General features: G+C 39.3%; 1 protein-coding gene across 3 annotated transcripts in view; it reads left to right on the top strand.

Moving 5' to 3' along the window:
* The first annotated feature begins 6,177 nt into the window (after positions 1-6,177).
* Positions 6,178-25,647, top strand: part of PHF14 (PHD finger protein 14) — a 163,654-nt gene continuing 144,184 nt past the window's right edge. For all 3 annotated transcript variants that reach the window (XM_040072366.1, XM_040072355.2, XM_040072375.2), the window contains exons 1-4: positions 6,178-6,305; positions 6,802-6,912; positions 18,572-19,221; positions 23,391-23,535. In XM_040072366.1, the coding sequence (XP_039928300.1) occupies position 6,305; positions 6,802-6,912; positions 18,572-19,221; positions 23,391-23,535 (907 nt within the window). In that variant the 5' untranslated portion in view covers positions 6,178-6,304. The remainder of the gene's footprint in view (positions 6,306-6,801; positions 6,913-18,571; positions 19,222-23,390; positions 23,536-25,647) is intronic.

Genomic DNA, 25,647 nt, shown 5'->3' with positions numbered 1-25,647 from the left:
ATTCTTACTTGACTGGACAATAAAGAAAATAGCAGATGAAATTCAATAGAAAGACAAAGGAAATGAAATGCAGTACAGATAATGTAAAGAAATCTGTGTTTCTGAAGACAAGAAATCCTAGCTTTGCACATAAAATGATGAACTCTGTTTTGACTCAGGAACAAGACCCTGGGATCGTGATAGTTTTATGGAAGTGTCATTTCCATGCAGTCAATGTTCACTTCATGCCCCAAGAAAAAAAGCATCTTAAAAATCACATGAAAGAAATAGAGAACAAAAAAAAGCATCTTAAAAATCACATGAAAGAAATAGAGAACAAAAGTAGAGAACAAAAGAGAAAACATTATTATTAAACTGAATAAATGCACAATTTGCCTGCATTTCAGTGCTGTCCTCCGACTACAAGAATTCAATCTATATAGATGGGAAAAGTTCACTGAAGGAAAACAAGAGGCATTGGAGGAATTGAAATCTATCTCAGACACACTATCAGAATTGACTGTGTCGGGTGGGATTCTTTAGCTTGGGAGGTATAGTAGAAAATGATCCAGGTTGAAAGCAAACAAAACAATGTTTTCATACAGAAGGTTGTAGATCTGTGCAATTCTGTGCAATAATACTGCGGTATTAAAGAACTCTGCGTGGGTTACAAGGGAGAATGGACAAGTTCTTAGAAGAAAGACCCATTACAGGAACAAATGGACAAACCACAAAAGGATCAAGAAACTCACAACACTGAAAATTACAGGAAGTTGAGAAATGACTGTATTTTTCTCTGGCTGTCCACTTAGGCCAGATATACCTTAATCTGAACAACACCTGTATAATCTAAAATTTTCATAATAAATTGTTGTTGATGTTATTGTTATTTAGTATTTTAATACAGAGTCCCAAATTACTTGTAGTTTTAAAACAAAAATAACATGGCTTACTGGATGAGCTCATTATCTGAAAGTCACATGAAAAAATTATTAATATTCCTTTTGCAGCTTTTATGTCTGGGAGCTTTAATCATGACTCAAAATTCTGCCACCTCTGATATAAATCATAGACAGAAAAACAATACAATAATGGAAATACTAAGTCTGCCCAAATGGTTTAGTAATACACACATAGAACAAGAACCAGAAACAGAGACAGCTATAGCAGCATATACTTACTGTACTGCTACACTTGTATAACAGCTTTACAAATAAACGATGAGACAAGGCACAATATTCATTTGGTTGTATGAAATTTTTAGGGAGCGTGGAGGTAGAAGGGTATTTGCGAGGAAAAATGGAGCCAGTTTGCAGGTATTTACATGGAATACATTTTAAATATGAAGAACGACTAGAAAAAAGCCCACAAATTTGTCTGAAAATTCAACAGGAAACTAGAGGCCAATAAATTCTGATAAACAAATAGGTATGGCATATTTCATCTGCTGTAAATAAATGGCAGATGAAAGAAAAAGTAATCTCTGAAATGTACTGAAATCAAACTCAAGAAGTTTATGACTGATGTAGCAGAGGCAAATTCATCAGAAAGAGAAAAATGGAAAAGGAACATGGTAGAAGCTGAGAATCATTACAGTAGATATGGCAACATCAGAGCTGCATTTTTGAACACCAGAGAAAGAGATTGATGGAAATGAGAAGGGAGATGAGCCTAGACAAGAATTTCAGATGAATGGACAGATAGGAAAGCTGCATGTGAGGTATGTTTTACATTGAATGTTTCGGACATGACTTCAGTGGCAGAATCTGCAGGGAGGTTGAGTTGAGGTCCTCTGTATAGGTATGAGTGACAGGGGGTGGTCTCACAGTGGCTAAGTAGGTAGGCATATATAGCCATGGTAATGGTGGGAATATGTATGCAAATATATCTATATAGTTCAGAAAGCTCTACTAAAGATACATACTGGTTTTTTTAATTGTTGTTTTTCACTTTTTCTGGACTCTTTTACAACTTGTGGACCATGTAATCAAAAACCCTCCATAATTAATTGACTGAGGCTGAGGACCTTAGGAATGCAAGAAATCTCTCAATGTCCGATGGGAACTTTCCCTGGCAGCAGTTGACTGCAGTAGACCTTGTAGCAGTCTGCATTTTATTTCAAAGTCTTATTGTTCAGAGACTGTTCATCCCCTTTGCAATTTAAAAAAGCAAGGACATCTGATTCAGTCTCTTTCTCTTTATATTTTACCATATAATACTAGACAAAAGAGATCACTGAAAGAGTTTGCTGTAATGGCACATTTAAAGTGTAAAAGCTGTAAGATTTCTCTTTGGAAAGGTATTTGAAGAGGTTGGTCTCCATACTAAGGATGGAGATATCTGAGTAGACAAAAAAAGAGTCTGCCATTTGGATTCAGACAGGTAGGTCATGGCTTTAACTGTCTGCTCACTGATAGGAAAAAAACAGATACAAGATTACATACTATTATTCTCCATTTACAGTTAGTGGATAAGTTAAAAACAGACTTACTCTTGAGTTTATTCCCTACTTGAGGAAATACTGCACTTTTTCCTTTGAAAACTCAGCAATTTCATTAAACTAAGAATAAGTTATTTGAGTGTGACAGTATTCTCTGTTGACTTGCTATTGTGTTAGTCCTTCTAAAATGATTTTTACTGAGCCACAACAAAGATTCCTTTTTTCTTAAGGCAAAAGTACAGCCAGAAGATACTGTTTTCTCTCCCTCTCCAGCAGTTGAATAGCAGCACTGAAATGGAGTTTCAGACACCTACTCTTCCAACAGGCTGCACACTGAAGGCTCAGCCTGAAGAGAGCCACTGGAATACTGAGATAATTCAAAGACCTGATGTGTTTGATATGACCTGAAATACTGAAATATTACTAGGTATTATTTAGGTATTATGTTAGTGATGGAGCTGCCATGACATTTTCATACTAGATATACTATTTAAGCTCTTCATAATTATCCACTAAAAGCGATCTCTTAAGATGATTTTTTGTATGTGCATGAGGGTAGTACTTGAAGGTGCTCAACTGACAACTATTTAATGTATATAGCAATGTCAGTACAGTGCCCAGCTCCCAGAAGTGCCAATAATACCACATTTCTTCTACCAAAAAAGTCAACTGAACATTTCAATGTCCTTGGTTTTCTGCTGAGACTGGCAAAGGCTTTGTAGAAATAAAGAGATCAGACATTCTGAAGGTTTCTTTCATTTGGAGCATGAATTCTCCCTTCTTTTTCCCTTGAAAAAATCTGACTCTACTAGCATCTACAAAGAGGGAATTATTTTTTTAATAGATATTTTAATAGCCAGAAACTTTCAAAGAATGATAAACAAATGATAAACTGGTAGTTCTATTTAATTTCTCTGCTGCATGTTTTATTTACTTCTAATTACTACATTTGGAGGATTTGTTGGTAAACCCTATCTTTGCAGTGCCCAGAAGGTTAGAGGAACAGTGAATAAATTTTAGGCACTTCACAATTCTTTTCATTTTATTGATGTGGGGTTTTTTTCCTGTTGAGGAATGAGGGCAAACCATGCAAGCTGACTACGGAACAAAGAGTTCATGCATGTTATTTTCAGAAATGAAAGTGTGACTATTCCTTTGGAGAGGAAAAAAAAGTAAGACAGAAGGGCTGAGAGGGCTTGAGTCATGGGACAGAGTATAAAAGAGAAGAGGAGGAAGGAGCAGTTGAGGAATGTGTGGTGCTAATGAGGAGCAGAGGCAGGCAGCCATTAATTAACTTCTGTTTGATCACCTATTCCTGCTAGAACTGCCAGTACGTAGAGACTGGAATAATCCTAGCACTGCAGCCTGTCCCAGAGGGTTGAACTGAAAGTCAGACAGTGCATACATCTGCTTTGACATTCTTACTTAAAGGATTCATAAATTCCTCCACTGTTCTAGAGCGTGCTTCTCTCCCATTGCCTGTGCTGAAAGCTCTCATTCTTTGAAGCTGTCTGCACTGCTCAGCCTGATCTTCTATCTGGGCCAAATTTGGGGGCAGTTCTTTTTACTGTTCCTTGCTATTATAAGTGATTTGGGCTGTCCTGCCAATCACTCTGTCTGGGACAAGAGCAGGGACTTGTCCATTGGCAGGGAGGAGGTTCAGCAGAACCTGCTGCTGCACACAGTATCATGGATCTGCAGAGTGTCAACAAAAGGATCTGAGCCCTGCTACTTTTCTTTTAAGACTGAAATAGTGTGTGAAGGGAATTAGTAGGCTAGGGATTGCCAATCAAAAGGAAAAAATAAACACCCAGCAAGTGAAAAGCAGATATACGCAATGCCTCATTGAACAGAGAAGCTGATCAGAGTTTGGAAGAAAACATTAGAGTTCATGGGACAATAGTATATTTGGGTAGGGCTGGCAAAACCAGATTCAGGAAAAAAATTCACTTTGCAGTCACATTTCCTATGTAGCCAAAGAATTGATGGAGGAAACAGGAGCAGTCAGTGTGAACATATCAGCTATGGATGGGATAAGATGCTGCAAAAACCCCAGGAAATTCAAGCACAGAATTAAAACAGAATTCACACTTACCTTTGGAATTTTCTGTCCCTCCTATACTCAAAATCTTCAAAATTAGAAACACAGAAAATTATTGTTGAAAGTATTTCAGCTGCATAATTACATCATATACCAACCAGCAATCTCTGTGCTCTACTCAAAAACTTATAGACCACCACCAAGCTACCCATCTTTGCAATGCTGGGAGGAGTTTTGGCTCTGGTACATGCAGCACTATGCTAAATGTAGCGCAGGCTCTGGCCACAGAACATATACTTGCCAAACTTTATGACCTCTCCACTCTTCACCAGGATAGGGAAGATGTTTGCCAATGTCTTTACAAACAATTCCATAGGTGAGGGTAAGAGTGCTAATGTCTTTGAAAAGGGTCTTAATATCTCTACTAACTTCAAGCGGCAGGTTTGTTAGAGAACCTAGACAGCTGTGATTCTGAAAGGTTCAAGTGGGAGTTTCTCAGCTTTGGGCAGCAGGTTTGTTACAGGGCCCAGTTTGACTCCTGAAACAAACAAGTGGGTCTGCAAAAGCCTGAACTTCTGAACCTGGGGTAAAAGACACGTTCAAGGATGGAATATGTGGTAGGCGGTTCGGGAAGGCTGTACCTTCCCAGTACCTCAGCCAGTGGGGAAAGGAAGAGGGCAACACGTGGTCAGGAGTTTAGGGTAAAAGAAGGCCATAGGTATCCCTATGGACTCTCTCCCTTTATTCAAATAAAGTTGCAGGACTCCTCTGTCTCCTTTATGGACACTGACTTTTCATAGTGTGATTTTCCATACAACCATAGAACGAGTTTGGCCCTACATTTATCCATCATTAAACACACATTTTCTAATTTTAAAGCCCTTACAATACAGTTGGAAGCTTTTCTGTTTAGCACTATTCTCAATCCTCAAGCTCTTCAAGTCATACCTGTGTGCCAGTGCATCAGTTCTTTTAAAACTTTTGTGTAGGTGGCTCATTCTGGTGGTGTGGGGGCGAGAGGTGAAGGGAATTCTGGAAAAACTGTGTGCACGCAGGTGCCAGGGACAGCCCTTGCATCCCAGGGAAAGCTGGGACTCTTGCAAAGGCAATAGCCCACCATTGCTCCCTTTGTTGTCCATCTTTCACCATTAGGTTTTGTGCTTTTGAGTTCCCAGACTTGTGTAATGTGGTCAAACAGTAATCCCTGGGGCTTGTATTGTCGTAAAATCACAGAATGGTTCGGGGTTGAAGGGCACATTGAACGTCACTAGTTCCAGCTGCGGGCTACGACACCTTCAATTAGACTGGGTTGCTCAGTGCCCCATCCAACCTGGCCTTGAAAATATCTTCCCACTCCCCCCCCCCCCCCCCACCATGCAATGGATTGGTGTTCTTCAAAAGTGCAGGACTGAGCTTGACAATGCAACAGAGCCCACGAGAAAGCTCTTCGAGCAGGGGTTAAACGAGCACAGCTTTATAACGCTTTCTCGTTTTCACAGGGGGAAAATGGAAAAGCGCCAGAGCGGTTTTTAGGGCTGCTTTTTACAGGCAGTACCCGGAGAACGAGCGGTTCTGCCCTAAGAGTTTGCGATCAGCGCCGATCACGGTGCCCCAGCGCAGCCTCCCCGCCAGGCCGCGCAGGGCCGCGGCCAGCGCCGCTCCCCGGCTTCCCCTGGCCGTGCGCACGCGCCCGGGCGGCGCCTGCGCGGCGGGGCGGGCGGCGGGGCGGGCGCGGGTCTGCATCCGGGTCGCCGCCGTGCCCATTGTCTGGGGAAGGGGCCCGGGGCTCGGCGGCGCTGCACCCGAGGGCCCCTGCCCGCCCGCCGCCCACCCGCGCAGGCTTTAGTAAGTGATCCGCAGCGGTTCTGCCGGGCCTGCCCCGCGGGGGTGCCGCTGTGCCCGCGGAGCGTCCCCGGGCGAGCGGGCGCATCGCCGTCCCTTGGGCGTCCCACGGTCCCGGCTGCGCGTCCCGTCTGCATCTGGTCGCCGGCGGATCGCGCCGGGGCGCGTCCTCGGGGGATGCTGGCTGCTCCGGGGGCGCTGGCGGCCCCAGCGCCCGCCCAGCCCTCCCGGGGCTGCGGGCAGCCCGCGGTGCTCGGTGCCGTGCGGTTCCCGGCGCCTGCAGGGAGCACCAGCGCTCCGCCGGAGGGCGGACCCTGCCCGGCCTCACCTGTGGGAGCGGGTGTCCCCGGGACCCCGGTGCGGCTGCAACTGTCGGCTGCTCTCAGGACTGCCCCTGCCTGTCACGCCCGTGCTGCCTTGTAATTTAAATGCCCTTAGCGATGCTGAATTCTCTTTATGCCACCCAGTAACAGCACTGTTTTTTTTTTTTTCCCTGCAGTGGACCGCAGTTCGAAGAGGAGACAGGTGAAGCCTTTGGCAGCTTCGCTGCTGGAAGCTTTAGATTATGATAGCTCTGATGACAGTGATTTTAAAGTTGGAGATGCTTCAGGTAAATATGCTTTCTCATCTCCTCGGTTCAGAATTATCTCATTCTTGGTTTATGGTTGCTCATTTAATATCATATAGGAGGCAGAATGCTTGTAAGTGAGTCTGCTGGGAATTGGAGCCCCTTAAAGGGAGTGACTTGATTGGATAACTGGGAATCACTACTTCAGTTTTGATTATATTTTTACAACAGTAATCTCGTGATTATGAAACAGGTTTTGGTAGAAACATTTGGGTAGCTTGTGTGCAGACTGCATTAACTGTATTTATTGCTTCTGAGTTCTTCAGTGTAGGGATAATTTTTTGGAATATTCGCTGTATTTAGTATTGAAGTAAGAAGACCCTAAAGCCATTTTGTTTTGAACAAGTCTGGATCATAGTTTGTTTTGGACTTACGAACTTGACTTTTTCTCAAGGTTAATTCTACTTGGTGAGTAAAAACCTAAAGCAAAAAGATAAGCTGTTCTGGTTTTTATTGTATTTTTACAATAGGCAAACTTAAGGTGTCCATTCAGATAGAAATATGCAGAAAAGTGTACACATTTCATAGTAGAAGAAAGTCCTTACCATAGAGTGTTGTTGCTTTGTAGTCTTTTCTATATGTGCAGATTTCCTGTATCTGCAGTGAGCATTCACAGAAACTGAAGGTGGCCAAAATAAAATTAGTAAATTAAAGTATATTGAAGGAAAGGGGAAGAAGGGATAGGACCATGTTGGTCAACAAACTGCACATTAGATGTTCTGTGGTGTGTACGGAGGGAATTAAACAAGAAGATGCAGGATGTGTAAGATGTGAGGGAAGCATTATGGCAGCTTATCAAATAACTTGACTTTGTTATTTCTGCACTGGGGATGCTGGTGCATGTTTTGTGTGAATGTATAGTGCAAAAATGTTCCCATATGAAGGCTTATTCTCTAGCATTTGGCAAGTTCCTCTGTATTGACGAACTTAAAAATGTTTAATAATAATTCACCCAGTGTCAGGTTTAAGATATGCCCTAATGCTCGTTTGTGGTTTGTTTTGGTTGGTTGGTTTTGTTCTTCTCACCACCTCTTTCCCTAGATTTAGATGTATTTCCCTTGGTTGTTCTGGTAGAGCAGGCTGCAGTGGCTTAAAGAGAGTAAAATTGATGTCATCTTACCAATTTCATTTTAAGACTTCTGGGGGCTTGTTTCATCTACTCTTTTACTTGTTTTCTGAGTCTTTTTGGACCTTTCTTTTGAATAAGGCTATAGTTTACCATAAAAGGAAATTATTTTTAATTAGCTAAGAAAATCTCCCTGTTTTGGAACAGTAATGTAGGCAGGATTTAAGGCAAAATGAGGATTGGAAAGGAGTATGGGTGATGAATACATAATTCAGAGCAGTATATTAGTTGGTCAAAAGGCAGTCATTAATTAAAAGTAATGAATGCAGCTTCCTGACTCTCAATAGTGTGTGAGTTGATTAACTTCAGTGAGCAGAAGATTAATTTGTAATTGCTATCCTTTTTGACTTTTAGGATGTTTTGTATACTAGAGGGGGCTGGTCAGTATCTAGCCTTGAGTGTATTTCAAAATCAATTTCACTTTGAGGAAGTGAATGAATTTCCCTTTAAATATGCAACACTGAATTGAAACAAGCATATGAGATAAAAAACAAGGTCTATTTAAAATGTTATTTTCTAATTACTGTTTTGTGTTCCTCTATCTCATGAAGTGTTGTTTTAGCATTTCTGAACCTATATCTATCATTTTTAGGAGAAATTAATGTTCTGTTTAATAAAACTTAAAATATTGTTGAAAACACTTTGAAGCAGCAAGAGAATTTGATATCTTACACTTTATTTGAAGATTTTCAGTGTGGAAAAAGAAATTTGTGATGGTTTGGAGAAGTTGGGGAATAGAAAGTTACTACAAATAAGACTTTCTTACATGTAAATACATGCTTAAATGAATAGTTGCAGAAAATCTGAAGCAGAACATCTGTACTTTAAAATGAGGCTGGTATAATATACTGTTAAATTTGTTTGCACTTAGTCCATTTTGATTTGGCTGGAAGAAGTGATTAAATTAAGGGACTTTCTTATGCACACACATATATAGGACTCTCCATGAGCAGCCTGTTGCAAATCAGTATTTAGTATTTGCTTGAATTCAAAATGAGCATAGTGTAGTTTGCTTACAAAAGGAAATAAGTGTGTCAGAAGTAAGAACCAGTCTGCATTGAGTATGAGCATAAATTCTAGTATGGTAGTTCCACAGCCCCATGACATATGTTTATTTCATTCACAAATGCACATATAGGTGTTTAAAATAACAAAACAAATTTGAAAAGTAGGTTAAAGGATTATTTAAATACAGAGTTAAAAAAATCTGCTGTTGTTTTCTCCCTGATGACGGTGTTGTGTCCACATCTGTGAGATTTAGGATCTCCAGTGATACTAGTAGATGATATTGTGCAAATATATGGGGACTGAACCCAGAATACCTAAACTTTTACACACCTTCATTGTTCTGCCAGATTTCTGGGAATACACAATGCATTAAGGATTTGAGAAGTTGCTATTAAGTGATTTTAGGAAGCGTTTCTGAATTTTTGTTTTTGGAGTCCTGGCACCTTGGTAATTTTTTTCATTATAGAAAGTATTTCAAATCACTTAACCTCTATTTCCACCAAAAAATCCACAGGCAACATAGACTTTTACTCAGAGTGTAGCTAATTTCTTTTCTTTTGGATTTAGGCATACCAGCAGTCAGTTGGCCTTTTCTGCTTAAAAGATCTCAATACTCTTGACATCTCTTTAGAGAAACTGATTTTAGAACTGCTACATTTTTGTAAATTTACTTAATGTAAGTACTTTTCAGGCCCCTGGGTTTTTTATTATGTTTATACTGAACAAAGTAATTTTAATGGCTTCTCTGTTTCTTTTAGTAATGCCATATTCTATAGTACTATATTCTTCTGGTTTTTGTAAACATCTTGAAAAAATTGTTCCTTGAGAAAGACTGTCATATGTAATCTTACTGTGGGATCAATCAAAAAACCTGACCCTTTGGAGTCAGAGTGTACATGTGACTTGAAATGATGATGCTGTAACATACTCAGTTTAAGGCTTTTAACAGTGTCTTTCACAATACACATCAGTTATTTGAACTTTTGCTTTTAAGTTAACTAAAGCATGCTTTGGGGAGTCCTTTTGTTATTTTTTTTCTGCAATGGGAGCAGCTGGAGATACACTGATGTCAGAAATCAGAGAAGAGGTGTAGAGTAATTCCCAGCAGGACTCCAAAGCAAGAATTTACCACTTTTCTACTCCTTCATCGGTGAACTCAGTCAGTTTTGTCAGCGCATATACTGAAATTGAAATCATACAGAGGAATGTAGTGGTCCCTGAACAAGAATCGTGTGAATTTAAGGACTGGTTCCTATTGCAGTGTAGCTAAGAAGAAAATAACTGAATTCTGCCTTTGAAGAACTCAATCCTGTCACTACTTCTGCTACTAGTCTTGTTGACTCAAATTTTTACATACATATTTTTTTTGGTGTTGAGTGTGAAGCTTGACTTGCATATATATTGTGTACTATTCTTGCAGTTGAAGTCAGTAGAAAATCTGTTTAAAACAAGTATAATCTACATAAGTGCGTATATTATCTATTCTTAAAAAACTGTGTCTTAATCTAGAAATATGAAGATGCAAATATCATTATCTTTGTGTAACTTGTTTCCTCTTAACACAATAGAGATTCTACTTTTGCTTTCCTGTACAGGATATTGTAATATAAAGAAATGTTTGCAAAGGATCAAAATACTGTAGTGTTTAACAGTACTGAAATCTTGGATGTTGCCCTTCGGGCCATGCAGTCTCTGTGTTTGTTATTTCACTACCATTAAAATTATGGTATTGGACTCTCCATCGTTCCAACTCCTCTATTTTCGCCCCACTTTGCCCAGCCGGACCGGACCTGGAATCACAGTACTGGCTGTGATACGTGGCTCCTGGACAGGGACCCCCACGTTAGGGGACCTCTTGCGTTCGGTTTGGCTGGGTCTTAGCCAACCAGTAGGACTTCCCTTTCTGCTGTAGATTATTTTTGTCAGGCCCAACATATTTCAGCAACTGTGACAGACACCTACTGTAATGTCATATGACATAATTACTGCTAGTGTAAAAGTGAGAAAGCTGCTTGCTAAATGACTTGTTCCCTTTGTTCCCTTTCCATCATTTTTTTTCTGTTAAACTAAATACTTGTTTTCTGAAATGTGTAATTGTGGATCAGTGGTCAGTTTCGTCTCCCAGTCTGCCCAGTTTCCATATGCAGTTAATACATATTAGATACTTCTTTTCAAAACATTATTTGAGAAGACAGTTTCTCTCCATAGAGCTGTAGCGTTTTAATCTATATTGGTTTGGTTTTGTGTGTCCTTAATTGTGTTATTTTGGACAGTTCAATGTTTTTAACTACCAGCACCATCGATACTGAATTGCTGATAGTCTACCAGTGTTTAATCATCACATGCAGCAAAATAGCATAGAAAGGCAGGGGCGTATAGCTAACGGGTGCGTTAGATTCTCTTTCTTCGAATTATGTTGCAAGGGAGGTATTGAGCCTTCAGTTCTTGCTTATAGTTTTATTGATCACAGCATAATGGACCTCTGTGTCTAATAAACAAGTGTGATCACAATTTTACCAGTTATACAGGTCTGCCTTCAGTAATTTAAAAATTCTTATTTTCCATACATGATCTGGGTTTTCCTGCCTCTTTTTTTACATCCAGTTATTAATGTTGTGGCTTTCTAGTTAGTTTAAGCATTTTCTTGAGGTATTACAGAGCCTTTATTTGTAATCAAGTATCAAATCAAATGTGTAGAAAGTACAGCTGCTTTTGCGTGTTTGGTATAGCACATGTGCCAAGGATTTTTTGATGTACTGTTCTTCTGTGAGAAAAATTATGGCCAGAGGCTGTTAAACACTTTCAGTAGTGCTTTCCACATTTCCCATCCATCAGGATGCAGGCCCCCTGGGTGAAGGATTGTACATGGTGCTTTATATGGTGTTTTAGATAATTTCATGTAATCATGTCAAAGGCTAGTTGTTTGCCTTGTTGTGGGGGGAAAAAGAGGGTAAAGGACCAATAGATAAGATGGTGGTGGTGGAGTGACGTTAACCTCACCTGCATCCTGTTTTTTTGTTACTGCTCTCAAAAAGAGGGTATTGTAAAGGCTGTAGGCTGTTTGTCACCTGATGGCTAGATTATTATTGAGTAATACTGCTTAGCAGTGATACCTTCGTAGTTGCTTTCTGTGTTGCATGCTCAGCTTTTCAATGTTCCAAGATCCTTGATTGAATTCATTTTAGGTAGCTTTGAGCACTTCGGAAAGACTCAACCAGATAGGATTTGTGATTCCAAATGCTTCTTGTCTACTATTTGGAATTTGTTAAGCTTTGTTTGTGGAAGAGGCAAGTCCAAAATTGAGTCCATGATTACCTTTAACCAGCTTATCCTTTAGAGTTCACTTAAAACAATCAATAAAGCTGTTTTTTAAAGAGCTGCTTATCAAGCAAAATACTGCATTGGAGAACCAGGCTGTCTCTTGTGAGTGGTTGGCCAGGTACTTTTGTGCAGCACTTGCTCTCTGTATATGTGAATTTTCTTAGAATGTTGAAAAAAAAAATAAAATGGAGTGGTGTAATATTTAAATTTGTTGGTTGAATGGTCCTGCAAAAAACCCTGGGAGGATTTGTTGTTGTTGACTCATGTAATGATTTCAGTAGGTTTACCCTGAAGTCTTGTGCATCATACAAGGCTCCACAGCTGAGTGGAGTGTTTCTTTGTTAGTTTTTTTTTAATATGTTCATTCTGTAGCTTAATGTTCTGTTCTTTTCAGAATTATCCTCTTTAGATTTGACTGCCACCTGCTGTTGTGCTTCATAGAGCTAAAGATTCAAGGTGTAGAGGAATAAATGATGTCTTTCTCCCAACTGTTATCTCTCCTATATTTGTCCTCAATGGAACTCTGTATTCTTCACTATTTGATGGTGTATCTGGCCCCATCTTTCACTTAGAGTAGCTTTACTTCTCTCCTATAGGGAATGACATGATATGGTTGCCAGTTTGAAAGAGCCATTCTTTAAGCATTTCTTTCAAGGAGAAAATTGTATACTGCTGCCTCTTCCTCAGTAAAAGTGCAGCTGACAGAAGAAGACCTGCAAAAATTGCTGTTATCACAGAATAGCTCTTTTCTAGAAAAGCACCTATCACAGAGGATGCATTCAGATCAAGGAGAGATATCTCATAGATATCTCTGGTGTATATATGAACATATAAAGGAGAGTAGAAAGCAAAATGTGCAGGCAGAAGGAAAAGAGAAATTGAAGGAGAGAAATAGGAGATAAATGAGTGAAAATAGTCTTTATTTTCTCTCTGCTTTAAATGATTGCATTGTGTAGTATTATGTACAAGAATCAATGTTAGTAAATTAGAGTGCTGTTAGAGATCAAACTATGCCGGGGCTAAGATTCCCTCTAAAACAAAATGAAAGCTTAAATTGCAAGAAGTCTTAAGATTATTTAGAAATGCATCAGCACAGTTAAAGTATCAAAATTCTGTCAAAGAGCAAATGTCTATCATAGATTTATGGTGGGCAAATAATGAAAGCCAAGTTATAAATTTCAGTCAATTTTAACGTGGCAAAATCTTGTATTATCTTATTTACAGTAAGACAAATAGTGCACATAGGCACTTGGCACCTGTGAAATGAGATACAAAATATGTTTTGCTTTGAGCATACATATGACATTTAATCTGTGATATGTCTAGTATGAGAGTATAGCTTTGGGAGTTAGTTGTAAAATGTTTATGAGAACTGGCAAGTATCATAGAATTTTAGAATTGTTTAGTCTGGAAAAGACCTTTTAAGGTAGAGTCCAACTGTTATCCTAGCACTGCCAAGCCTACCACTAAATCATGTCCCTAAGCGCTACTTCTTTTAAATATCTCCAGGGGTGGTGACTCAACTACTTCCCTGAGGGGCAGTTTTTTCTGTGAAGCTTTTCCTAATACCCAACCTAATCCACCCCTGTTGCAACTTGAAGCTGTTTCGTCTTGTTCAATCCCTTGTTACGTGAGAGGAGAGACTGACCCAACCCTCGTTACACCCTCCTTTTATGCATTCGTAGAGAGTGGTAAGGTCTTTTCCTGAGCCTCCTTTTCTCCAGACTTCTCCTCTGGAGCTTTCACCGACTCCACTGTCCTTTTCTGGACTCACTCCAGCCCCTCAATGTCTTTCTTGAAGTGAGGAGCTCAGAACTGGATGCAGGATTTGAGGTGGGGGTGGGACAGTCACTGCCCTGGTCCTACTGGCCACACTATTGCTGGTGCAGACTAGAGTGCCATTGGCCTTCTTGGCCACTTGGGCACATGCTGCATCTTGTTCAGCCAAATGTCAACCAGCACCCCCCCACCCTTTTCCATCAGGCAGCTTTCCAGCCCCTCTGCACCCAGTCTGTAGTGCTCCATCATCCTGATGGCATTCAAGATGATCTGCTCCATGACCTTCCAGGGTCTGGCTGGCAGGACTGACGGGATACTCCTTCTGATGCTTCTTGTAGATGGGTATCGCATTTTTTTAACTTCTGATCATCTGGGACCTCCCTGGTTAGCCAGGATTGCTGGTAAATGATTGGATATGGCTCATATGGGCACACAGACTGGTGTGTGTCTGAAATACGTAGCAGATCACTGACCATTTTCCCTTGGATTATGGATGCGTCATTGTGCTCCCTGTTTCTGTCTTCCAGTTTAGGGGGATGGATACCCAGAGAACAATGGATCTTGCTGTTAAAGACTGAGGTAAAGAAGGCATTAAGTACTTCAGCCTTTTCCTCATCCTTTGGCACTGTTTCCTTCCTCACTCCATAAAGGGTGGAGATTGTCTTTAGCCTTCATTTTGTTGATTATGTATTTATTATATTTTATGACAGTTGTCAGATTAAGTTCTAGTTGGTCTTTGGCCCTTATAATTTTCTCCCTGCAAAAAAAAAAATTCCCTCATGTCATCCCTGTTGTCCTCTTGAGTTGCCTGCCCCTTCTTCCAAAAGCCTTAAATTCTCCTTGTTTTTCTGAGTTCCAGTCAAAGCTCTCAGCTCTCTGTTCAGGCACATCAGTCTTTCTCACTGCTGGCTTGTCTTTTTAGATTTCTTTGAAGAATGTCCAGCTTTCCTGGACTGCTTCTCAAGAGACTCTGCCAGCCACATCTCTCTGAAAGTCTGTGACAGAAGTTCTGCTGACCTCCTTGCTTGCTTCCCTGAGAATTGAAGATTACCATTTCAAGTTTGGTCTGCCCAAAACACCTCCAGTCATCATATCACCCACAAGTTCTTGTCTGATCACAAATAACAGGTTCTGTTGGGAGTCTTTGCTAGTAGACTCCCTCATTGTCTGTGTCAGGCAGTTATCTTCCACACACTCCTGGAACATTCTGGACCAGTTCTTCTCTGCTGTATTGTGTTTTCAGCAGACACGTGGTAAATTGAAGTCCGCTCTGAGGATGGGGGCTAGTGATTGTGAGAGCTCTCCCATCTACTTACGGACTATTTCACTTTCCTCTTCGTCCTGGTTTGGTGGTCTCTAACAGATTCCCACCACTATTGCCTTGTTGGACTTTCCTCTGAGTTTTACCCTTAAACAACCATATCGTCATTACACCCTAGACAATCGAAACACTCCCTAACATATGGGGCTACCCCACCACCTCTATTTCCTTGCCTGTTCCTTCTGAAGAGTTTATAGCCATCCAGTGCACCGCTCTGGCTGTCCATGTTCTCTCATGTCTACATGGGTGACACATCTGTCATAGTTTTACTGCTGCTCAGTGACTTTATGTGCTTCCTGTTTGTTGCCTGTGATGTGTATGTTGGTGTAAAGACACTTCAGCTGGGCTGTTGATCTCACAAGCTTTTTGGGGAACAAGCCCTAAATCTTACCACGACCATTTTCAGTCATGTCCATGTTTTCTAACACATAATAACTCTTGTGTCTTTACTGCTGCAGGGTTCTCCATTCTCTACCTCCACTGAGGCGACACACCAAAGGAGCTTTTTAGCATGTTGTCCCCCAAACAATGATGTGCTGCCCCCAGGCATACCTCTAGGAAACCTGGGTTTATTCCTTTCCCCCTTCAAATCTAGTTTAGGCTTTCAGTGAGCCCTACTAGCTCATATGCAAAGATCCTTTCCCCCCCCCTCTTTGTAATCGGTGTGCCCTGTCAAACTAACCCATGATCAGAAAACCTTTAAAGATAATTTGAGTCAAGCTGCTGCCGGTAAGAAGCTTCTTTCACTAGGCCAGGTTGTTTAAAGCCTCATCCGACTTGGCCTTCAATATTTTCAGTGATGGGGCACCTACAAGTTCCCTGGACAACCTAGTCCAGTGTTTTACTGTGCTCATTGAAAAATTTCTTGTGTCCAATCTAAACCCTGCCCTCTTTCAGTTTAAAACTGATTCCCGTTTTTATGTCACCACAGGCCTTGGTAAAAAACCCACTTATAAGCCATGTTCTCCCTGGAGCCTTCTCTTCTCCAAGCTGAACCACTTTGAGCCTGTCTTCATGGAGTGTTGTAGCCTTCTCACCATTTCTGTGGTGCTTCTGTGGAGGTACTCTTTCTTGACAAGCAAAGGCTGAGAGAGTTAGGCCTGTTTGTCCTTAAGAAGAGAAGACTGAGAGGGTGCCTCATCCATGTCTATTAGGGTCTGAGTGAGTGTCTGAAAGGAGGGTATTGAAGATGAACCAGGCTCTTTTCAGTGCCAAGCTATAGGACAAGAGGGAACTTCCAGTGCATCTGTCTCTGCAGTGGGCAGAAACCGATGCACCAGAAGTTCTACTTGAATCTGAGGAAAAACTTCTTTAGTGTGCAGGTGACTGAGCACTGGGGCAGATTGTCCCAGAGATGTTGTGCGGTCTTCCTCACTGGACATATTCAGAAGATATACCTGAACTGTCTGGATGCAATCCTGGGCAGTGTGTTCTGGGATGACCCACTGTGGTCCTTTCCAGACTTACCCATCCTGTGATTCTGTAGCCAAACAAATTATTGCAACTTGAAAACATTTTTTTTTGGATTGCATGTTATTTAATACTAACTTTTATTTCTCGTGTATGCCCGACTCATGTTCTTCTCTTTCAAAACATAGTTACATAGTTATCGTGTATGTTGATTAAGGCTAATAGGTGTGGAGAAATGACTGAATTACGTTTTTCTCAAAGACTGTAAAAAAACCTTCTGGATCTCTAAATGTTAGAACATATGTTGGAGACTATTAGTTTCTATTAGTTTGTAAGGGGATGGGTAGCCTTGATGTCCTAATCAGTAGTAGTAGCACTTATGGACTTTTTTGTCAATAGTTACATAATCGCCTCACTGAACTCTTCCACATGCAGGTATATGCAGAAGACGACAAAACTGATCCTTATATTGAAGTAACAACTGGCTAATCACTGGCATTGTTCTTTAGGGTGGAAAAAAATGTCTCCTAAAATGACACACTGTGCACACCTACCTCACTGTCTGTTTATTAAGATTTATACAGAGCTGAGTGTACAGGGAAATTCTCTGTGTAAGGTGATACTGAGTGGTAGAGATTTTTGGGTTGTAACTAGAACAATTAAGATTTTTTTTTTTTTTTTAATTTGCAAGCATCGACATGTATCATCTTTGCGTGATATGACAGTGGATCAAGAACTTGGTGATGGCTTTGAGCAAACTGAAAAGTAGCCACTGCCTAATTGATCTCTGCATTGGATCAAGATACTATATTTTCTTTTTAAAATATTTTCCGAATTTTCCTTCCATAAAACAGTACTACGAATGAAAAGCAGTAGGACCATACAAAAGGAGAAATAGCAGAGTGGGTGCTGTTTATAAAGTTTAACAAGTTTACTTGTCATTTCTCAATATTTTTTACATGTACTTCATAGCGAAAATATCTCTTTTTAAATATAAAAATCTTTGTTCTTTTCTGTTGCTCATGTTGACTTGTGTTAATTAATGAAATAGTGAGTACACACAGAACAGTACCATATGAGTAGTGTAAGGTTAATGTATTGTAATGCATCTGCAATGCTGAACGGGGCATAGTTTATGTGGGATTAATAAGTGAACTAACCTTGAAAATTAAAAAAAGCCCTCAAACTCAGAAAAACAAAGATGTATTAAAAATGAAGGTATGGGATTATCCATATTATTATTAGAACTAGATATGTAAACTCTTCATTTTATTATTTCAAATCTCTTCTATTTTATTTTGAAGATGTAGAAAACACCTCCAGGAATTAAAAACTGGAATGCTCTTTCTTTAAGATGTGACTTCACATGGAAATTACTCTGTGCTACTGCTTTTTGTTATTATGAGCTGCAGTTCAAAGGAACATATAGTGCTCATTTAATAAGTTCTACCATCTTTTTTTTTTTTTTTTGCATCTTAAAATGCACTCATGTTTAACAGATTCTCAACATAGCACTCGAAATAGCAATATTTGGACACCAGCTGAAAAAATAGGTGGAATACCTTATGAGGGAGGAACATGCGTCATTCTTTTGTTTAACAACTTGCTTCAAGAGATTTTATTTTTGGGGGTACATTTGTGTCGGCACTTTTTTTAAATTTTCATATGCTCAACAGATTCTGAAGGAAGTGGTCATGGGAGTGAAGATGCATCTAAGGACAGTGGTGAAGGTTCCTGTACTGAATCAGAAGAAAGTGTCTTGGAGGAGGAACAGGCAGAAGAGAAAGTAGAAGAGCAACAGCCGAAAACCTCCACTGAAGAAGAAGTGCCAACAGCAGACAAAGAGGTAATTAAGACTGAAAAGAAAGAGCAAGAAGATGAAGAAGAAAAGCCAAAAAAGAAGAAAGATAAGGAGAAAGCAGCTGAACCTGGTGCTGTGGCTGATGAGCAAGCAAATGAACCAAAAAAATGGAATTTGCGCAGAAACCGACCTCTGCTGGATTTTGTATCGATGGAAGAACTAAATGATATGGATGACTATGACAGTGAAGATGACAATGACTGGCGGCCTACTGCTGAGAAAAAGAAAGGAAAGAATGCGCTGAAAAAAGAGGGGAGTGATGGAGATAATGAAGATGATGAAGATGACGGGAGTGGAAGTGATGAGGATGACAATGATGAGGAAGGTAATGAAGAAGATAATAGCAGCACGGCTAGCGATGGAGGATCCAAGAAGAAGAAGAGTAAAGTTCTTAACAGGAATAATGCAGATGATGAGGAATTGACAAATGATAGCCTGGCTCTTTCACAAAGCAAGAGTAATGAGGTAGTGCAACCAACTTTCTATAATATATCTGTTGACAAATGGAAACTACTCCCCAGTAACTATTCTATAAATATTAAAAGTTAAACTGATTGGCTGGGCTTGTGTTCACACAATAATAAGTGAATAATAAGTGAAGCAGGAAAAATTATGCTAAATAGGCACTGCATATTAAATGAACTTACTTGGACCACTTGACCAATCTAATGCCACTAAAGTCAATACTGAGACTTCTCTTGGCTTTACAGAGATTGGATTAGTACTAGAACAAATAGGAGGTCCAGTATGCAAACCCACATGTGTTAGTGAGACTTCTAGTACAGTTTTAGTGTAAGTGTTTTACACCTGTAATGTCATGAAAGTTAAAAGCATCTGTGACATAATCATAAAATAGATGAATGAGGCATTATTCTTGGCCCTTCTTTGTGACAAACATCAAAGACTGAACAAAGTTCACTTACAGAAGCGTTTTAAGTAAAACACTGGGTTTAAAATCAAATAGAATAATTATTATTTATGCTGGATTTGTTTATAATAGTCACAAATTAACTAATTTTTTTACCATACTAAAAGCATTTGGGTACTATAATTATTATACTAAATAGCTTCTGATTGCAGAATGTGAGTATTTTATATATAAGTGTTTAATAAAGTAACCTTTTTTTCCATATGCACAATTACAGTTGCCTTGAAGATTGTGCCTGTGGAAAAATTAAGATACCTGGTTGTCACTGTGACTGACTTCATGTTCTGCAGTAACAAAATTCTGAGCAAAATAAAAAGCATTGCTATAAAATCTATATTCAGTTTTCAGGATATAATCACAATGTCAACATAACATCTGAGAAATGGTAGTGATACGACATTATTTAAAGTTCTTCTGTTCCCTTTAAACTTAGTTTAAATGTGTAAAATGACAGGGAACTAAACAGTATTTGGATTTGGTCCATTTTAGATACTTTGATAGGTATTATATATATATATTTATATATTATTGCAAGTGAGCTGTGCTGTTTTAACTTCTAGTAATAACTGGGATTAGGAAAAAAAACATGATTTGTTTGGTGTTTTTTTCTTTTTTTTTTAACTCTTTGCATAGGCATCGTCTTTCCTTATCAGGCTCTGTGATTTTAGTATTATTACCTGCATTTTCTTGACTCAGGAGCTGAAAGTGCTCGACCAATATTGGTGATCAGAACTTGAAACAGAGAGAGGCAGTTTTCTTTCAGAATTGCTTCTCGTATCAGAATGGAGATGTGTGGCTACATTCTTAATGATATATTCTTCAGTTTAATTTCTATTGGCTTGGAAGAACAGACCTGTTTCAGAAACCCAGAGCTGTCTCTGATGTATCTTCTTTGAAGCTTCTTAGTGTGCATGGATATAATATTCTATTCTTGCCTTAGATTTAGAACAGTGACCAGAACATAAAATCAAAATTGGAAATTTGAATTTCAGATTATAATTTTGTAACTGATAATTTATCTTTATTGCTTGTAAAGTGCTGTACTGTTTATTCGTAGGTCTTTATCAAGAAGTTTTGCAAAAGTGAGTATCTGAATTATAGACTGTAATTTTCAGATTTCTGATACTCAGTATATTGTATTGTAACAGTATACTCTCCACAGCTACAGTACTTTGAATTAGTAAAAAAGGGAAAGGAGTAAAATATAATTTTATTAAGCAGACACATCTAGCAAAATCTCATCATTGCAGAAACTGAGTTCTTAGAAAAAAGGTCTTAGATGTTCAAATCTACAATAAATTTAGGAAAGAAAGTCCAGATATTTAGTTCTGAACATACTGTAGTGTCCTTTAGACGCATTTTTTTGTTTCTTTCCTTCGCTTATTTTTGGAGGATGGAAACTGGGGAGGGTGTTGGGGAGGGATTGTTTGGTTCTTGTTTCCCTGTGATTTTTATTTGTTTACATTTTACAAGTTTTTGAGGTTTGCATATACATTATTTTAACATGTGCTGTAATGAAATACTATGCGCTTTTCTATTGAATTATGTGCAGAATGCAAATTTAGCTTTCTTTCCTGAGGTCAAGCATCATTAGTAGGTAAATGGTGCTTTTCTGTTTTTATAATAATTACCACTTTATAGGACTCTTCTATTCTCAGTGAAGTGGTTATTGTATTTTTAATTTTTTTCCCTGTACAGTTAAAAGTTTATGGGCATATAGCTTGAAATGCTCACTTGCTTCATTAACACCACAGAGATGGGAGTTACATAGTGATGCAGCTGAAATAGTTTCTCCCACTTCAGTAGGGAACAGGATTTGTTCAGGAGTTGCAGCAGTTATTATATATAAAAGTTTCCATGTTTTGGATGAGTCTTTCAGGTGCTTACATAGACTAAAAGCAGAGGAGAGCAGCACACTTTCCAGACCAATCCCTGCCTGCATAAAAAAATAAGTTGCTCAGCTGCTTTGTTTGACCTGGTAATTGTCTTCACATGAGGTGAACCTTAATGGCTGGGGATGCTAAAATTAGAAAAAAAAATTGATACCCTTTCATCATTGCTTGTTTGTTTGGGTGTTTTGGTCCATGTTTGCATATGTTCTCACTGCCTAGACAGCTAGTGTTATTTCAGTGTTTTTGCAATGCATTCCTGTTTCTTAATTTAAAGTAATACTTCGGGGGGGGGGGGGGGGGTGGGGGGGGTGTATGTGTTTGTTTGTTTGTTTTTAAATTACCAGACCTTGGACTTCTACAGCAATAGAGATTACCAATGTCTTTTAAACTTCTCTCTGTGAAGCCAAATAATAGTTTAAGTCAAAGGTACTGTCAGAAAAAGCTGATCTTTGTAGAGTTGTGACGTGCACTGAAGAAATCTGTGCCATTGTACAGTTAATCTGCCTAAATTAGGGAGCATCCACTGCCATTTTCCTATTTGTAATGTGAATGGTAAGCATGGGTATTTTGAGTAATGATGGGCTGCAATAATGTCCAAGTTTATTGCTTTCCTCAAAATGCTTTGTCCCAGGAGGATGTTGGAAAACATGCTCCCTGAGTCTGAACTATGTATCCGAGAATCTTTTATTTTTCACAGTTGCCTTCCTGTAAGCAATGTGACCCTGTGAATGTTCTTTTCTACTTCTACATGAGCTCACATTCCCTTAGGCATAGTATTGGTGCTGTATGTTGTAAATGGGGCGTTGGAATTAGGAAAAAATGTTTGAGAGGGCATCTTTCACTGTAATTACTTTCTTTTGGATTCTGCAGCAGTTTTGGAATATTTTTGCATCTTAGATATTTTGAATGGTACCATTAAACTCTTGGCCTCTGCTTTGAAACTGTTGCTGTTTCTTTGTACTGCAGTAGTTATTTTTCAGTATTGTGCTTATTTTCATTCTTCCTTATGTGCCTTCATATTACCAATAAAGGTAGTTCAAGCTCAAGTACAATGAGTATGTATGGAGGCCATGAAACTGCAGAAGAGACAGTAGCTCTGTCTCACAATGATAATAGTAAGACAACAGTGTTTATTAAGAAAACTAATTTTACATATAACTTTGGTTTATGAAACACTTCTCTGTGTTTTCTTAGAAAAATTCCCCATGAAAACCGACAATCTGTTTGGGAGCCGTGGTTCATATAGTAGTTTGCCAGAACAGGGCAAATCTTTACTCCCATGTATAATCAGAAGAATATATAGTTTAAATAAATCATATGGTTTTGTGCAGATGCACATACATTTGCATTAGAAAAAAAAACATACAGAGTCGATAATTTGTTATATTTTATGTAAGTAAAAACTTGGCAGGCTTCTATTAGCTGTATATTCTTGGATTTTTTAAATTTTAGAAGAGGAAGCAACTTTCCTGAATGTTGGAACATTTGAAAGTCACCTTTGGCCTTTTTTAAATTTTGATTTTTAAATGGTTTCTTAGTTACTCCATTTTGTAGAAATGGTTCAAAGACATATGTTTCTGTCTTGAGGAAATGACTCTCCTCTGACCTCTGGATCTTAACAGGTCTGTAGATCATGTTGAGGTCCATGCATCCCAGCACTTGTCTTCATGGAGGAAGTGTTTGAGCATTTTTGAAAATATTCCATGGTTTTTTGATTGTTGTTCAAAAATTGAGCAAATAACAGATCTTCTGCTTGCTTTAAATAAAATGGAAGTTCCTAGCATAATCCATGTGTCTCTGTTTTTCAATATTAGGACTCATTGATCCTTGAGAAGTCTCAAAATTGGAGTTCCCAGAAAATGGATCATATTTTGATTTGTTGTGTTTGTCTTGGAGATAACAGTGAAGATGCTGATGAAATAATCCAATGTGACAACTGTGGAATAACAGTGCATGAAGGTAATACAACCCTTCATTCTCATTGCAGGAAGAAAACATGCTCTGCTTTTAATAATATTTTGACTTGCTTTCTTCAAACAAAACCTTGCAGTGCTGGGGGGTGTTTTTTTGTAATACTGCTTTGATCTTTTTTAGTGCTGTAACACCAATCTTCTACTTCGGCGAAACAAGTATAAGAACCTTTGGGATGGGGCATAGTCTACAGATACTGACGCAATAGTGACAGTCTGCAAATATTGGAGCTATACATTGTATTTTCAGTGCTTTAGGATATTCTATTAATGTGTTAATTCTATTAATACCTATTTCATGACTTTGATTGCATAATTGGGATATAAGACAATGAGAATAGGAGGCCTTCTGAAAGGAAAGGTTATCTCACCTATATTTTTGCTGTACCAAAATGGAAGAGAGAAGGGGAAGAAGAAAGGTATTCTCTGAGGCATTTATTTATAAGTGAAAACAGCCAGTCTTGAACTTCCTCACAATTTTCACTGACATTTTGAAGCAGGGGAATTTTGAAGTTAGAACATACTCATGTTGTTGTTTTTCTAATTCCTTCAAAAGCTGGACTATGTGTGTGTAATAAATATAGATGACCTGGTTTTACAGAAATACTCCAGAATAATAATTTAGGTGAATGTATGGAATTTTAACAGCTTTACATGGAAGATGATACTGTATTGTGCACGGTTGTTCTTTCTCTTGAGGTTGGAAGGTAGGGGAGATACTAACATAGAGAGAGGCACACCTCTTTTGTTAAAAAACAAAACTTTTTTTTCTCCATTAATCCATTTTCTCCATTAATCAGAATCAGCTTTTTTCCTCATATCCTGTAATATTTTAGGACTTCTGCTGTTGTTTGGGCTTTCTTTTCCCAGGAAAATGAGATTGAACTACTTCAGTTCTTGAAATAAAAAGAAAATAGGCTTTCATTCTTTAGAAGTGTACAAGGTATTTATTTAATGTGACTGCCTTAATTTAAAATTTTTTTGACCTGTTTAGAATGTCTTTCTAGGTAGGAAGCAGTTTTACATACTCACACTTCAGTTTTCTCATACAAGCTAGAAAACTGTTTCAAAACAGTATTTTTCATGCATTGGGATGTAGTTCTGTTCTTTGCTTGACATCACTTAGGAAACTGAGGATGGGATTTCTGTCTTGTCATTCATATGCCTTGCATTGTGTGTCCATGTTGGGACTTTTTACTCCTGAACCTGGTGTGGTCCTCTGAAGAGCTAATCCATGCTGTCAGTGTTGCTTAGAGAATAGATTAATTGACCAAATTTATGACAAGCTGAATCTCACTGCAAGTGCCTTTGGGGGCATTAGTCAGGTCTTACTGCCTTCTAGAAGTGTTAGGCTCCTAAATTTATGTATCTTGCAGAATTCCTTCTTCTGTATCCATGAAGTTTTTTTGGAAAATAATGTACAGAATATATGTGATTTCAGGAGCTGTGGAGCTCCCTGAAAATTCTTCCATAAGATTTGTTTAATGATTGTAATGATTGCTGAAGTATGTCCGGTTGTTTCCCCGCTCCGGGTGGGAGCTAACCTCCAGCTAGCTGGGGTCAACACAGACACAAAGTTTCCAGTTCGTTTTGGCTTCTCGGCTTGGCAGCTGGACCCAAAGGTGACAGTCAACAGCAGCAGAAGAGAAAAGGCTGGCTCTCAGCTTAGCAGGTTAAAGGATGTTTATTAGCAGAGATCTCCAAGCTCCGAGGCGAGCGGCTCGGGGCTTCCAGGCTGAGAACCCCGCGGCTGAGAGCTTCTAGGTGGAGAACCCAGTGGCTGAGAGAGTTTCCAGGCTGAGAACCTGGCGGCTGAGAGAGCTTGCTCCTCCCTCCCACCCCCTATAAGCGGGGGAGGGTCCCAGGGAGGATACAAAAAAGACCACAAATCAGGGGTTTCAGGGGGTAACAAGGTGTGCCCACCCCCAAGCTTCAGACCACTAAAATCCAGAGCCAAAGGAATTCCCCCCAGGCTGCCTATCACCTGAAGCTCTCTCACGGAGATTTCACAATCTGGGAGGGACCCCGGGAGTGATAGGCAAGCTGCCCCAGAGAGGGGGGTTGGGGCAGAGGGGATGTTACATGTCATGTGAGGTATGGG

This window comes from Hirundo rustica, chromosome 1, assembly GCF_015227805.2.
Source record: "Hirundo rustica isolate bHirRus1 chromosome 1, bHirRus1.pri.v3, whole genome shotgun sequence".
In the NCBI taxonomy this organism is placed as follows: Eukaryota; Metazoa; Chordata; class Aves; order Passeriformes; family Hirundinidae; genus Hirundo; species Hirundo rustica.
Note: the sequence above shows the minus strand (reverse complement) of the source record. Positions and strands in the feature narration are given on the sequence as shown.